At 40.3% G+C, this 17,139-nt stretch overlaps 2 protein-coding genes across 5 annotated transcripts in view; one reads left to right on the top strand and one right to left on the bottom strand.

Annotated features, from left to right (window-relative positions):
* Positions 1–997: 997 nt before the first annotated feature.
* Positions 998–16,084, bottom strand: fam83fb (family with sequence similarity 83 member Fb). The gene is made up of 5 exons (XM_077569880.1): positions 15,485–16,084; positions 7,521–7,688; positions 6,361–6,482; positions 2,045–2,775; positions 998–1,281 (listed from the first exon to the last, which is right to left on the bottom strand). The coding sequence occupies exons 1-5, from the start codon at positions 15,977–15,979 to the stop codon at positions 1,235–1,237; spliced, it is 1,563 nt and encodes a 520-aa protein (XP_077426006.1). The 5' UTR covers positions 15,980–16,084; the 3' UTR covers positions 998–1,234.
* cacna1ib (calcium voltage-gated channel subunit alpha1 Ib) overlaps positions 8,222–17,139 on the top strand; it is a 136,381-nt gene continuing 127,463 nt past the window's right edge. For 3 of the 4 annotated variants that reach the window (XM_077569871.1, XM_077569872.1, XM_077569877.1), the window contains exons 1-2: positions 8,222–8,346; positions 11,704–11,819. In XM_077569871.1, coding sequence (XP_077425997.1) covers positions 11,768–11,819 — 52 coding nt within the window. In that variant the 5' untranslated portion in view covers positions 8,222–8,346; positions 11,704–11,767. The remainder of the gene's footprint in view (positions 8,347–11,703; positions 11,820–17,139) is intronic. The other variant, XM_077569875.1, reaches the window with a different exon arrangement.

A 17,139-nucleotide genomic window follows, 5' to 3' on the forward strand; every position in this document is an offset into this window, starting at 1 on the left:
GGCAGCACCGTGCCCATATTTGGGTTTGGCCTAGCACCCCCCCCCCCCCCCAAAGTTTTTGTACAGTGACTGAAGATTGATTGAACCCTGGAGGGGTCCTTGGACGGACATTTTGTGGTGTTCAGTTTTCAAGCCATCTGCTGTTGTAAATATTTTTAAAATTGCCAAACAGTTAAATGCCGTATATATATTTTTTTGTGGTGGGGGGGGGGGGGGGGGGGGGGCTTGGTGACAAATGAAGGTGGACATTTAAAGGACCTTTTTCAGGGTTAAACTATTCATCACTTCCTCTTCCTTGGGTGCAAGCAGCTGTGGAGTGTTTTTACTGTACTTCTGCTTTTTTTCATGCACATTGTTTGGACAAAATATGTACACTGTATATAAATAGACAAAGATATACGTGCGCTTCCTGTATCAGATTTTTTTTTTTTTTTATGACCACTTCCTCCATCCTCGTACAACTTCAACTACAGGTTACTAATGGCTGGAAATGGCTGTTATGTTAAGTTATGTATAAAAATGTGAGCACAGTATCTCTCTGACGCACCTGAGCACTCTGCTGCCCTCAAGTGGTCAGAGCAAGAAAAAAAATAAAAAATGAATAACTAAATGCTTTCAATTAAAACAATGGATTAATAATTAAATTGACTAGTTATTCGTCTTTTTTTACTGGAGTTTCTACTTATAAAAAGATACCAGTATCTTTAATGAAAAAATAACAAATATATACATAAATTAAAAATATATGTACTGTATTTGATATATTATAAAAAATTAAGCATATAAAAATATTTGTAATGAATTAATGCAAATTAATAATTAAAAAATTGTAAAAAAAAAAAAAAACACTAAGATATTTTATTCTCTTTTTGGACAAATTGCAAAATTAAATTTTTATTCATTTAAATCATTTAATGCCCGCAACCTTCCTGGAAAATGCAGTTCATGAGCTAAACATCGACAAAACACCTCAAAGAATCCAAATTATGAACAACAATGAAAGAATAAAAGTGATTTTATTTTTCTGCGACAATGAAGAAGGCACTTTTTGTCTTTTTGTTTTAATAGCCGCTTGGATTGGTCCGAGGTTCCGCTAGCACGCTACGTCCACTGAGCAGCGGAAAGTCCGAGTCTTTGCTCAAACACGTTACATGCTATATAACAAAAGTGAATTTAGTGCATGTAAACCGTTTCAAATATACTTGAGAAAAATGTATTTGTCCAAAACCAGACCTCAGGACACCTTGCAGACTTGCTTGGATCGACGATGACTCTTCAGGCCTGTGGAATGAAGAGAAAAAATATCATTATTTAAATAAAAAAAAAAAGAGAACAAAAAATAATCAATGTCACAGCCAGGCAACAAAGAGCGAGGCTGTTCATGTATTCATAAGAAAAAAATATTGAATATTACAACAATAACAAGATGATGGAAAATAATATTAAATACATGTAAAAAAAAAATATATAAATATAAAATTGTAAGAGCAATAATACAAAATAAGGATGAATACAATACCATTTTGAAATGAAGAGAATAAAGAATAACATTTGTCAAATTGAAATGTAAAATATAGCAAAAAAGTGTGGAATAAAAAAATAGAGATAAAAAAATGAGACTAAGAAAAAAATATTTCAAAAATTTTCCACCTAATTTTACAATGTTTAAAAAATATTTTCAAAAAGGGAAGTAAACATAAACAACGGAGAGAATGTGGTTGCACAAGTGTGCACACCCTGTCTTATACTTAGTCGGTATCAGTAGTCGCCCATCCCTAATTTAATGTAGCCCAAATAAAACTCTGTGGTTCTAGTAGGCTTTTCCTGACATTTTTGCAGTCGCATCCTGCAGCACAAGCCATCGTGCACCACGCCACCCCCAGTTGTAAGTGGGTGTGCACACTTTTGCAACTCTCAAAAAGATTAGAGTCGTAATGAGAGAAAAAAAAAAAGAAGCTTGGAAATGACTTGTAAAGCTGGCATTTGAACAGGGGTGTGTAGACTTTTTCAATTTGAGCTGTAACCTGACGGCGTGGTCACTCACTTATGTTGTCCTGCGCGGCGGTGTCCACCGTCTGCACCGAGTCCGTCCGGGGCCCGAGCGCGGACGGCCTCTTTAAGAGCCTCAACTTGTTGGGGGGCGACTTGACCCTCACATCCAGGTGGTCCTGGCTCTCCAGGTGTTCGGTGGAGCCGGCGGGGGCGGGGCTTGACCTCCCGCTGTTGATGGACAGCTTGCTGGCCGACAGCCTCCTGGTGATCTTCTGCCTCAGCGTCAGTTTCTTCTTCTCCTGCGGGACTCCGTTGGGTTTCTTGAAGAACTCCAAGGGGGGTTCCGACGGAAGCGGGCTGAGGCGGTCCAGCTTCTCGCTACTGGTGACCTGGTCGGGGGGCTCGGTGAGGCTCAAGAGCTGGGACGGCCTGGTGGGCCCCTGCAGGGACCTGGCCGGCTGAGGGACGTCCGGGAACATGAGGAAGTACTTGGGGTTGTAGTACTTGTGAGCGGGGACCTCGATGTTGTTGACTTTGCGGGGGTCGCCCAGGCTGACTTGGAAGCGGGAGGTGGTGGCGGGCAGCGGGGGGCGCTTGGGACCCGCCTTTGTGCGCACGCTGGCGCTCATGTTGGCTGGCGGGCTGACGTGGAACTCGCGGAAGAGGTCCAGCTTATCCGACACGGCGTAGAGCTCGCGGAAGTCCTGGTCGAAAAACTCCACCACCTGGCCCGTCATCACCGTGATGGTGTTGCGGTCCATGCGCGACGTGGACCACGAGAAGCTGACGCGTGGGAAACAACATGTTTCGGGTCACATCACGAGGATTGCAGGACATTACATTACAATTTTGAAAAATAATCAAACTCGTTTGCTCCCAAATGCGTATAAATACGTTCTATTTTCAACGTTTAAGTGTCCCAAAGACGTAGTTATACGTTTTTGTAATGTTTTTTTTTTTTAATGCAAGCGCATACAGATGGCTTTGATGTAGCCTCTTAATTGCAAAGAACGGTTGAATAAATGGTAGTTGTTACACAAACGGCCAGCAGGTGGCAGCAGAGCAAAAGGAAAAAGCCCTCAATTACTTTAAAATAGATTTGTGAATAATGAGGAAACTTAGCTATATTCTAATGCTAATTGCTGCAAAACGGAAACAGATAGAAATATACTTTTTTTCTGATGAAAGAATAGGCTCTAATCTTTCTTTTGGGGGGTTCCATGTTTTTATAGCAATAGAACACAATATCCTGTGGGCCTTGCAAAATCAGTCAAAATCCTGTAAAACAGCTGGGAGTGAAGGGGATTGCTTCAGTGAAAATGGCTGTGAGTGAATGAGTTAAGATGTAAATGGCTGAATGGTTTGGTTCCTGAATGCTGTACATTTAATGGAGCGCAGAACGCAAAGCAAACACGGTGAAGCAGCATTTAGCTGTTACGCTGCAATTGGAATAAACTGCCAACAGAAGTGAAGTCAGCCCCAAATGTGAATACTTTTAAATCCAGGTTAAACATTTTTTTTTTATATTTTCCCATTTTTAAAATTAAGCTATTTTCAAGTTTTTGTTTTTTTTTTAAATCAGGTTTTCCAAAATCTTGTTTACTTTGCTTTTAAATGTATTTTACAGTTTTGCTTGTGAAAAACAATGAGTTACTTTGTGTATGAAATGCACTATATAAATAAAGCTACTTTGCCTATTTGTGACCCCCGACCCCGCTTGGGTTTATCGTTGCCAGTCCCTAAAGTTGTTTAAATGCATATAATGCATTGATGCATTCTTATCGAATCGTTGATCAATTATGTTTTTTTTTTACTTGATCAGCGATCGTGATCGGACAAAAAATCCTGTTTAAAACCTTTTGTTGATGGGTCAGGATCGTCCATCGTTATACGCAAAGTTCTAGTTATATGTAAGTTATACGTAATTCTATCGCCAAGCCGTTCATTCCCAGACACGTTTATACAGTAGCATCGTTAGCATTCCAATTAGTTGTCACAGTTTGCTCACAAAAGGGATCTTTTGCAGTCAGTAATTACCGCAGTTCATTTCTGCGCATGAAAACCTGTGGAATCGCTGACATGAAATCGTCCGAGCCGATCGGATACGTGAGATCATTCCGACGGGCGCCATTTAACGAGCGACTCTTACACGTGGCCTCGACTTCTTCTTTGAGCTTAATGAGTTTGGCCCGGCTGTCATTTTTGACGGCGCAGGTGCAGCTGATCTCCCGTATAATTCATTGGTGTCAATCTCCGAGCGCTAATGACGCTCTCAAGCGCTAATGACGCTCTCAAGCGTAGCGCTTCAGCATGTCAAGAACCAGAACATCCAGTCTTGGGGCGGCTTTCCGGGTGTGGCGGCGCACTGAAATCAAACTGGGCTGCAATTACCGCTCGAACTTGTTTGTTTGAACTCTTTTATGTGCTCTGCCTTGATTCAGCTTGATTGTTTATGTAATGTTCTGGTTCTTATAGTGGCCATTTTGGGGGGGAATTTTTTGTGTACTGTCCAATATGTTTTTCTTTTTTATCCCTACAATAACACTAATTGTTTCATCAAAATTTGTCTACAAAAATTTCATTTGTTCGCAATTAAGTGTGATCCCTCAGTTTGTATACTTGGTTTAAATTTGGCAAGATGAGACTTCTGATGAGGATGTCTTAGAAGGATGGCTGGAAAAGTCACCTTAAAATGGCCGATTTTTTTTTCCCTTTCAAATGTGATGACCAATGCTGCAAATTGAACCTTAATTGGCTGCTTTAAACCTAAATGTCTGACTTCCTGTGTATTTTCAAGAATGGCTTCTTGAGACTTTTTTGTGGGTCTACTCGTGATAAATGTGCCTACCAAATATCAAGTTGCTAAGTCAAACCGGCTTCAGGGGCTGATTTTTAAAAAAAATATATATATAATTCAGATAGGACGGCCAAACCCGCAAATTGAACTTTGGCTGCTTCAGAACAAAATGGCCGACTTCCTGTGTATTTTCAAGCAAAGCTTCTTGAGACTTTTTTTTATGGGTTTACTAATGATAAGCGTGCCTACCAAATTTCAAGTTGCCAATTCAAACTGACTCCAGGGGCTGAATATTTTTATTTTATTTTAAATAATTCAGATAGGACGGCCAAACCCGCAAATTGAACCTTAGCTGATTCAAAACAAAATGGCCGACTTCCTGTGTATTTTCAAGAATGGCTTCTTGAGACTTTTTTGTGGGTCTACTCGTGATAAATGTGCCTACCAAATATCAAGTTGCTAAGTCAAACCGGCTTCAGGGGCTGATTTTTAAAAAATATATATATAATTCAGATAGGACGGCCAAACCCACAAATTGAACTTTGGCTGCTTCAGAACAAAATGGCCGACTTCCTGTGTATTTTCAAGCATAGCTTCTTGAGACTTTTTTATGGGTTTACTAATGATAAGCATGCCTACCAAATTTCAAGTTGCTAATTCAAACTGACTCCAGGGGCTGAATATTTTTATTTTATTTTAAATAATTCAGATAGGACGGCCAAACCCGCAAATTGAACCTTAGCTGATTCAAAACAAAATGGCCGACTTCCTGTGTATTTTCAAGAATGGCTTCTTGAGACTTTTTTGTGGGTCTACTCGTGATAAATGTGCCTACCAAATATCAAGTTTCTAAGTCAAACCGGCTTCAGGGGCTGATTTTTAAAAAAAAAAATTATAATTCAGATAGGACGGCCAAACCCGCAAATTGAACTTTGGCTGCTTCAGAACAAAATGGCCGACTTCCTGTGTATTTTCAAGCAAAGCTTCTTGAGACTTTTTTATGGGTTTACTAATGATAAGCGTGCCTACCAAATTTCAAGTTGCTAATTCAAACTGACTCCAGGGGCTGAATCATCATTTTTTTTTTTTTATAATTCAGATAGGACGGCCAAACCCGCAAATTGAACCTTAGCTGATTCAAAACAAAATGGCCGACTTCCTGTGTATTTTCAAGAATGGCTTCTTGAGACTTTTTTGTGGGTCTACTCGTGATAAATGTGCCTACCAAATATCAAGTTTCTAAGTCAAACCGGCTTCAGGGGCTGATTTTTAAAAAAAAAAAAAAATTATAATTCAGATAGGACGGCCAAACCCGCAAATTGAACCTTAGCTGATTCAAAACAAAATGGCCGACTTCCTGTGTATTTTCAAGCATAGCTTCTTGAGACTTTTTTGTGGGTCTACTCATGATGGACAAGCCTGCCAAATCTCATATTGCAAAGTGAAACTGGCTTCGGGGGGCTGAGTAAAAAATAAATAAAAAATGTAGAGGGGAACTTGTTGCTAGGTAGAATATGCAATTGACCCATCGGCCAATGGGAAATGATTTCCTGTGGAAATAGTTTTTTCACCTGTAGGATCCAAAGACCACTTTGTCTCCGTCCACCAGCATGTACTTAGAGCACAAGGAGCCGGGAAGTCTGCCGAAGGACAAGTTGAAGCCCACCCCCGTGAGTGTTCGGGCACGAATGTTCTGAAAACAGCAGAGTTTGCGATCATGAATATATTACAAAGTTAAAGAAGAGGACAATAACGTGATCATCTTTGTCCGGACCAAGTTCCTTCCTGAAAACAACACGCGTCACTCACTCATACTGTCACAAGTTCAAATAGCTTCAAATGTCAGCCTGTGGTTGGCTCGCCGTCCTGCATTTCTGCGGTGAGCGAAGCAAGCGCACCTTCAGGAAATGACTTTTGAAAATAAACGAGAGCAGCAGGTGGCCACTGTCAACAAATAAAAACATGCAAATCAACATCCTGTTCCAGTGAAGACGGTGTGAGTGGACGACATGCCCATCATAACAGGACACGAGAAAAAGTCTTATGGAATAATTCCCAACATTGAAATGGACGTCCACCATTTTATTTTGAAGTCACCATTTTGAGCAAATTTTCTCAATACTGCCATTTGGAATTTTTAAACATTAAATTTATTTTTTTTACAGCAGTTTCACTTATCAACATTAAATTTGTCGGACATGTCTGTCATCCCAGGGTGCATGAAAAAGTTTTAAAGACCCATTCCCCAAATTGAAATGGAAGTCCGCCATTTTGTTTAAAGTAGCCATTTTAAGAAAATTCCCACAATAGTGCCCTTTGGAAATTTGGGGAGAGAAAAAAAATAGATTGTTTCACTGATCAACATGAAATTTGGTGGACATGTCTATCATACCAGATTGCACAAAAAAAGCCCAAAGAAGCCTTGCACGAAATTGAAGAGTGAGTCTGACATTTTGTTTTTGAAGCAGCCATGTTGCATGAATTCACATGTTAAATTCCTACTAGGGAATTTGCCCAAATTAAAAAAAAGAGGAACAACATTACATTGCAAAGAAGTGGACCATTGTAGCCAAATTTGGCTTCGCCAATGACCATCAGACAGCAAAACAAAAGAAAACAAACCAAATATTTAAAAAAAAGAAAAGTTTCAAATGACATTACAATGTAGTCGCGAAATAACGTTGAAAATTTCTCATGTGTGAAATTCATCATCTCGGCGGGAAAGTCTTACCCGCAGGTGCTGGGCGCCAATCTGCAGCCGAGAGCACATGTCCAGGAAGTGCGGCACGCCGTGGTTGTCCAGCAGGATGTAGACGGGCACCGAGCGGCGCCAGGCGGCGTCCATCAGGTCCTGCAGGATCTGGAGGTCTGTGAGCAGGTCCATCACGATGGCAATTACCTGTTTAGGATGCAAACAACACTCCATTTAAGAATTTGAAAAAAAGCATAATAGTGGCAATTAAACCCCTTGTAACGTGATTTCTGTTTCTGAGTTAAATATGGTTGAAGTGATGAAAATGTGCAATGACCAGCGACGTGCGGCCAGGCTGAAATGAAAGTTGAAACCGTTTGGCTTTTTCTATTTATTTAAATTATTTCTTTCATTTCAGAAAGCCTACACTACCTATAGGTTAAAAAGTGACAATTTGGTGATTTTCACACCTCAATTAACAAGGACTCATGACTTCGTCTGGCCTGCAGGCAAAAATGCTGCAAAAATGATCGTCCTGAAGGCACACCGCTACTGAGCTTTTCCCAACCCTGTCCGTCGTAGCGATCTGTGTTCGCGCATGCGTAGTCAGTTTCCTAGTAGAAAAGTCCTTTACGCAAATTGGCAGATCGCTACGCAGTCTTTTTACGTCGCTGTATTATTCCTACGCGAACGTACGTTCATACGGCGCGTTCGTGAATTCAAAACACACTTAGTGCACAGCAAAGCGGTAAGACGACGCCACTCTGGAGAATATAAAACTATTTTCACGCCTTTCTTTTGAGGGAAAACGTCATCTTTTTGAAGGATGGGAGACCAACGCTTTAGCTACCGGATCTTCAGCAAAGTAAGGGACAAAGAATTATTTGTACTTTTCACAAAGAACGGTGCAAAAGGAAAGATTGGCTCTGCGGATGTGCTTCGATTCACTGGCTGTTTCACTTTGCACGGTGTTTGGCATTGCTATTGTTAGCTTGATTTCGTGAGGAATTATGCTGTTTTACAGGGAGATATTCACTTTATTAAATTATTTCGGGAGGGGTTGAAATAGTCCGTTTTTCGTTGTGCAGCAAATGGGAGGCGGAAGTGCACTGCAACGTGCACTGCTGGCTGACGGCGGCCCAGAACTTCAGATGAGTGGCAAGTGTTGAGCTGCCGTACCTCGGTACGAACCTCGCTCGAAGTAAAAAAAAAAGAAAAAAAAAAGAGAAAGATTTGCTGTGCAAAAAATGTAAGATTTCAAAAGAGAGTAATGTTTTTTTGTTTTATATATGCACATATGTTAAAATATTTGGAATGTTCAGCATTTTGTATCTCGAGGTCAGGCTGAGTGTCCTCTTTTTTTTGGAAATTTAAATATGGTCACCCTAGGATACGTTGTACACTCGCCTGCCGACACAAATTTGTAATTGGTGTGTGCGTCTCAATTTGTGACTGCCTGCCTACACAAACCTTCAGCTCACTGCTCGCAACTGCTCTGAATTAAAAAACAAATACTGACATCCTAGCATAAAACAGCCATATTAAGTGCGTGCTGTTTATCACGTTAGCGAGCCCGCGGGATAGCAAGTTCGCTTGCCTGCTAGCTCACTCGCTTAGTGTTGTGTCAATGTGTGTCCATGTTGTTAATTAAACGCCACGAAACAGGTTCATTGACTTGTCACATTGGCAGCATTTGAGCACATACTAAGTAAACGAGAGTATTTGAGTGCAGATGTGGCAAATCCAGGTCCAGAGAGTAAAAACTCTGCTACAATTTGGCCTTAGCCATTGATGCTAGCTAGCTAGCTAGCTCCCTAGCAGGTAAGCGAGCACCATGGGAGCTAGTTAGGGAGCTAGCTAGCTAGCAGGTAAACAAGCACCATGGGAGCTAGTTAGGGAGCTAGCATCAATGGCTAAAGCAAAACTAGTTATTCTTCATAAACACCACTGTGCACAATAAAAAATAAATGAATCAAATAAAAGGTATAAATAACTCAAAATAATCCACTCCAAAATAGTCCACAGCACATTGGGGCACTTGCGGGTGCTTTTCTTGCCACTAATGAATTAAAAACACCACCTTGCACAATAGAAATAGAACAATTAAAAAGAATCAATTTTTTTTCAAAAAAATTAAGACTGCGATGCGCATGTAACTAATGAGATTGCTCCTGTCGGCATTTATTCATAATGACTGACACCTTGCACAGTGGAAATAAACGGTTTGAAGTAAGAAGTTCAAATGACAACAACAAAGTAACCTTGGAGTGAATTTGAATGAGTTTAGCTCTATTCAGCAGAGCTCCTAAGTTTATGTTTTTACAACACTGACTCATTTCTTCCTCCAGCTGACACACTCGGCCTAGAAGTGGGTCACCCACAGTCTTGTTTCACAGCCCGCCTTTATTGCACAACAAAATGAATGGTGGAAACTTCTTTGACTTCTCCTCACCAGGCACTCTGCTAGAATTTTAAGTGACAAAACAAAACCCGGTACTCGTTTTTCTCCGCTTGTGTGCTGCTAAGGCAGGCGGCCCCCAGCTTGTTTACCGCCTCCCGTCGGAGGAGTTACGACTTGAAACGTTGCTCTTCCATTGAACCCGTTGCTGACAGCTTCTGGCTTTCCTCATCAAGGAAGGTTCAAACCGGCCACTGCATTAGGTACACACGCATTGTTGCACAATAAAAAAAAAAGAAGCTGTCTTAAAGAGTTCCAGTGTCAGACATTTCAGGAAACTAGCTGCTGGATTTTGAAACAACTTTTTCCATAGGAAATAACGGTAGTTGTCACTCTAGCACGAGCCTGTTTGCGTAAACACAACATCATCACTGTTAAGAGTAAAACAACATACTTGACTCATTTAGCCATTTGCAGCAGTAAGAAGTTCATATTTGGTCTATAATTGATTTGATAACTTCTTAGATTTGTCATGTTAAAAACACGTTGTCACTTGCGGTCGACTGAAAATGACATCACGTGAGTTACGGGCAGAGGTGGCAAATACAGATCCAGAAAGTCAAAACCCTGCCACAGTTTGGCTTTAGCCCCGTGTGCTAGCTAGCGAGATGCCTAGCTAGCTCCCATGGTGCTCATTTACCTGCTGGCTAGCTAGCTAGCACCTGGGGATAAAGCCAAACTGTGGCGGGCTTTTTACTTACTGGACCTGGATTTGTCACCTCTGACCTTGCAATGATTTGCGTTTGTCCCTTCATGTTTGTTCCTTAGCTAGCGCCCATGGTGCTCATTAACCATTTAACCCCAAAATATACCAAAATCTGAAACGTATGTTGGGCGCTGCTGAACATGAGCTCTGGTGTACAGTAAATGTCATGAAATGATTTAGAGTTGGGGTGGAGCGATTATCGCCCAGGCAGGCCAATTATCAGCACAGTGATTTGGCATTTCGACACATACCGGCATCTGCCTTAAAAAAACAAACAAAAAACTGGCTCATTAATATAACAATTTTGCTGGGAACTCCCCACACTTTTCGTTTTTATTTGAACTTAAAACGGAGATAAGTGAAAGATAACGATTTGGTTATACTGACATTTTTGGAAAACTTGAATTACTGCAGAAAACTTCAGGGAGTGATTTATGAGAGTTTTCATTTGGGGCCTCCCTGCACTTTTTGTTAGAGTTTTAAGCCGAACAACCTTTAACGATCAAGTTGACAAATGGCCACCATCTTATATATATATATATATATATATATATATATATATATATATATATATATATATATATATATATATATAAATAAATAAAACTAACAGGAACATGTAATAAGCACTTCAAATGCCTCTAAAATCATTCCGAACAAATAAATCCAAGAAAAAAAACGTTGACTGCTGATGTAAACGACGGCTGCTGCCCTTCTCATCAATAATCTTCCATCTGCGGTATTTAAATGGAGTTTTAGGACAAGTGTTGATGTTTGAAACATTAGTGGTAGTGCTCTAGAGTGGTTTGGATCCTATTTGGCAGACAGAACTTTTTTTGAGTTAGTCTTGGTTGCTCTGAGTCTCACGCTGACCCAATTTGGTGTGGCGCTCCACAGGGTTCAATTTTGGGGCCCCTGCTGTTTTCATTGTATTTGTTGCTTCTACTAGGAAAGGATGGTATTTCCTTTCACTGTTATGCGGATGAGAGTCGTATCTGTATCCCGCTGAACAAAACTCATACTTTCTCCAAGGTGACTAATGTTTGTCCTGTCTGTAGGAAATGGCACGGAACTTCTTGAATTTCAACAAAAAGAAAAGTGAAGTTTTGATGTGTGGTAACAATGACCCTTGCACCTCCCACCCCATTGCCTTGGCCCCCTGCCCAACACCCCGGTGAGTACTATTCAAAATTTTGACTCCAATATTCAAATAAATATCAGTTCCAAATTTCGGTTACCAGCTTCCTTGACTACCAATAATCGATAATCGTTCGATCTGTAATTTTGAGTAAAACTGTGTTCCGATTATGAATTTTTGAACAGCACTTACCTTTTAAGACAAACAATACGATGCAGTAGCTGAACACTACAAATAATAAACATGTTGTCGCTGTCATGTCATTCAACAAAGCTGCGCTCAAATGAAAGACAAAGCGACGTGCCGATCAACCAGTCGAGCAGCAAATACACCGTGCTGTGTTATTCTTTCATTTCAACTTTCACGTGACTTTGCGTTGCGATTTTGGTCTTTTTACGACAACACTGAGTTGACAAGTCTGAGCTGGCGTGACCAAATATTTTGTTTGCACGCGCCAGGACGCGTTCCAGGCCGCCCAACGCAGAAATTAAAGCATTATCGATTATACGATTCAATGATTAAATTCCAAGGCATTCGTGAGACTTGTCCATGTGGGTTATTTCGTTCTAGTTGTCTTTATTTTTATTAGGCCACGAGGTGGCTATTGGTTAATTATAGTTCACACATACATTGAGCTCAATAAGATCATATTTTGGTTTATTTCATTCATGTAAGGTTGGTGGTTATCGCCTGAGGATCAATAAGGATATCTCACATCTTTAGCTTACTTGTCACGTCAGAAGAGCAATCGCATGAATCATGACTACGTTGCACATTTGCCTGTGTAGGGACATTTGAAACTCTGGATTATTTCAGTATTTTCAATTCATTTCTTTGGAGCAATAACGAACTAGTCCGAGGAGTGATGACGTCATTTGACACAATATGGATTATTTCGATTCATTCTTCTAGATGCATAACACAATCTGTTGAGTTGTCAGTAGAAAAAACTTCAGTGATGACAAATGAATTGAAAGGAAAACAAAGCAGTCATTCATATAAAAAAAAATACTTTAGATTATGACAGACGGGATGATTAATAGTCGTGTTCATTTCCTGAAAGCACAGCTCAGCTTGTTCTTTTCTTTGTTTCATGAATTGTAGAATTACGCGCTCGATGGTTAGCCTTCATGTTGTCACTCTGCCTTGTTTATGCTTTTAACAACTTGACCGATTCGGGTTACGTGATCCAAACTGTACCGCAACGTGATTGAAAGTAACCACTTAGACTTTTTTTTTTTTCCAAGACATCGGGTCAAGGTAGAAAGGTAGAAGTTTTAAAAGGCATCATCGGGCTAGCGACACGGTGACCTCATCAGTCTGATGAACGATTATGGAAATAAAAACAAATCATTGGCGCAAGCTCAAGGCAGCATTTAGCATATGCACCAAATTGATCATGTTTGTGCAAAGACTGGGTTTTCCCCAAGTGCATTGCCGATAAGGTGACGAACCTTTGCCAATGAGGATATGTTTATGTAGGTGGTTGTTTACGTTTATGTAACAGCCTGGTACTGCTCCATTTAAAAACTTCCCGACCTTCAGTAGAAAAAGCAAATAACAATGATGCTATTCAAAGCAAGTTTTTTTCCCCCCACCAGTTGCACAACTAAAGTTTTTTTTTTTTGTAGTCAATATAACAGGGATGTGATTTTTCCGCTAATTCACGGAATTCCGATTTTTTTTATCTCCCCCCCCCCCAAAAAAAAATCCGTTTTTTTTTTTTTTTTTTTTTTTTTTTTTTTTTTTTTAGTAGTTCATTGTGTATGCACATGACTCCGACAGATAACATCTTCTGCTATAACAAAGACATTTGTGGTATGCTCTAATATGAGTTACTTTTCATTTGGTCATGATACAATTATTTGTTCATGAAATTTGAACTCTTCAACATTATTTATGTGTTAACTTAGTAATCACATTAGTTAGATATGATGATATTCTCAGTGATAGTTTTTAAAAGCAAAGGCAGTCCAATGTTTTTGAATGTGACTGATTTTGAGTTGACTAAAACTGACATTTTATATGGGATAGTTCAATATACATTGAAAATTTATGCTGCTGTTTTGTCTATTTCTTTGTCATGTGAGTGCATTGAAAGTACTTAAAAACACGGAAAACCCATGAGCTCCGAAGCCCCCCCTTGTCCCCCCACCAGGGCACTGCCCTGGACCTAGCTGGGTGCCAGCGGCCCCCAGACCCCCGGCTAAATTTTCAGATAATTTCACTTTGGTCAAATCACATCCCTGATATAATAAAAGTCGAAGTCGATTAATTGATGACATCATTGATGTTTCGGGCTGTTCGATTATGAAGAAAATATTCATCACGATTAATTTAGTAATAATTGAAATCACGATTAAGACAATCATTTGAATTTTTTGGGGTACAAAACAAGAAAATGTTCAAACATAAAAAATATTAAGACAAATACATTTATTTGAAACACTATAACTATGCAACTTGTCAATGTACTAAATGAGTTATTAAAAAAAAAAGTACAAATATTTACATTTAAACAACTCAAAACTAGCATTATTAATCTTTTCTTATGAGTGTAATAATTGAAATTGCAATTGAATTTTGATTAATTGCACAGCCCTTTGCCGTCGCCGGCCTTTTCCACCGGCCAGTTTCACGTGAAGACATATTCTGATGGGCCGTCATAGAAACAAATAAAAAAACAATAATTGAAAATGCATTTCCTTAAGTGAACGTAGCTGTGATTAGCGATTATTAGCTCGGCACTCACTGCTAGCGGTGAGCTTGCTATAGCCACTAAACACTGACACTATTCAATTCCAAACAATGGCAGGGTTATTAACTGTGTTTTTGTTTTTGTTTTTGAGCTGCCCGACAGTGCACACCAAATAAACAATTAACTGAGGCAGAAACAAATCCTCCAGCATTGTTTTTTTTTATCGACGTACTCAAGTTACTTGACTCATTTCACTTCAGAAATGTTCAGCAAGAGTAATTCGATGATTATCTTCTACCAGGCTCCGTTCTTGTAAAAAAAAAAAAAAAAAAAAAAAACTAGAGGGGTCAGAAAACTCACCAACTTGACAACAATGAATGTGTTTTTGCAAACAAGCAGAGCACGAATGCGCTTCAATTAATCACTCTGAGTAACAAGTTGAACGGCAAAAAGTGTCACAAAACCTTCCAGGATGCGCGTCCGTGTGGACGTTTAACAAGCGCTTGCTTAGTCAGTGAGTGCAACTGGGTTAAGTGTGACCATTCACAAAAAAAAAAACACCCTATGCAAACATATTAAGCTCTTTGGCAGAGGTAAGAATAAAGTTTATTAAAAGACGTCAATGTAGGGTTGCGCGATTTTGGCCAAAATTGAAAACACGATTATTTTTGGTTAATATTATAAACACGATTGAACACAATTATTCATCATGTTAAAGAAAATATTTAATAGTATATTTTTATTGCACTACTTTTCAACAAATGATTTGCAAACAGTTTTCTGGGCAAAATAAAACTTGGAAAAATAATAAATGCTCAATATTTTCCAAAATTGAAACAAGAACTTAATATTTACAACGGGCTAACTGAAAAAGTCATCTTCAGAAAAGTGAGCGCAATTTTTAAACCTATAGTCTAGTGTCATACAATAACGGCATGAAATCATGCTGTTGTTATGGTTATTAATATCACGATGATGAGCGGCGTCAATGAGCGGCGCTGACCTTGCTGGCCCCCTGGATGAGCCTGCGCACCACCTCCTTGATATGCGGTCCGTTGTCCTTGGGCGGGTGCGTGTGGATGGCCACCCGGGTCACCCCCTTGAAGAAGCCCCAGCTGGGCCAGCCGATGTCCAGCGGCGGAACCTCGGTGTCGGACATCTGGGGCCAGTAGGTGGAGTGGACCCCGGAGTCGGACGACGGAGACGACCCCCCCGCCCCCGCCGCCGCCGCAGCCGAAGCCGCCTCCGCCTCCCTGACCCAACCCCCGCTTTCCTGGTAGTGTTTGAAGTTGTTGTTCAGCATTTTCACTTCTCTGGCCGATAAAAAGTCCGTCATGTTGTCGTCCTTGAGACGCATTTTGAAGGCGCCGTCGCCGTTCTTGAGGAGTTCCTCGACGGCGGCGCGCTGCTCCTCGCTGTAGTAGAACTCCGGCCGCGTCTCCGGCACCTGGACGCCGATTCGGCCGTCCTCCATGCACACGAGCTGGGATTCGGCCATGGCTGCGGTCCGTCCCGTTGGCCTGCCTGCCTACCTGGCTGGAAGGAGAGTGGCGGGCCGACACGTACGGAGGAAGGGAGCCGGGAGAAAGTTACCTGAGCCCGGGGAGTGGAGGAGGGGCGCGGCCGATGCGTGCTGCCTTCACTGACAAACGGAATTCAGGCATTTAAAAAAAAAAGTCTCAAACTTCATTATTTGTTCGGCACAAATTATCTATAAACACGTGGTTATTTCTCCCTAATAGCCTACTTGAATTACAAGTATCATATTTAGCAGCATTGAACGTATTCACGTTGCTTCTTAGTCTTAAGAAACGTTCAGTTTTAGAGATTTCCAAGTGGTTCCCGAACGCACCACGTCGACGGGAAGTTTTGTTTCTGTTGACATGCTGTACTTACAGCGCATTATCAAAACTGAACAAAGTTCACGTTGATATGGAAAGGTGTGACGAATGTCACATGCTTTCTTGGAAAAGGATGCATTGAAAAATCTATCTATCTATCTATCTATCTATCTATCTATCTATCTATCTATCTATCTATCTATCTATCTATCTATCTATCTATCTATCTATCTATCTATCTATCTATCTCTATATCATTATTTAGCAGCTGTGAATTTGTTTAATTGTCTTTTCTTTAAGTGTGTGTATAGGTTACGCCAACGAGTTTGGCTTCATTGTTCGTTGGCAATTAGTGGTTTGCTGCAGTGGTGTTGAAGTCAATTTACTTCAGGTCGATGTCATGCGTAATGGTATCTGCTATTACATGTTTCTAAGTCATCTTATTACGTAATCATATCAATATTGCCTTTGGGATCCCATTCTATTTATTTAAAAGTTTTACCTTTTAACATAAACGTGTTCCTAACCTTGTCCATTAATGTTACACTAATACAATGTACTTGGTCCAAATATTCTTTAATTTTTTATTTTATTTTTTTGGAGAGAAAAAAAAAGTCCAGATATTCTAATTAGGGAACATATTATAGAAAATGGTCAGCATGGTGTCCAAATGTTTAGCACATCCGCCTCACAAGTTTGAGGTTCGGGGTTCGTATCCAGGCTCCTGCCTCCCTCTTGTGGTCTATGTATGGGTCATTCCAGGATTAGAGGACATTTTGTTTATACCTCCGCAAAATGTCAAATAATCCATGCACAA

This window comes from Vanacampus margaritifer, chromosome 7, assembly GCF_051991255.1.
Source record: "Vanacampus margaritifer isolate UIUO_Vmar chromosome 7, RoL_Vmar_1.0, whole genome shotgun sequence".
In the NCBI taxonomy this organism is placed as follows: domain Eukaryota; kingdom Metazoa; phylum Chordata; class Actinopteri; order Syngnathiformes; family Syngnathidae; genus Vanacampus; species Vanacampus margaritifer.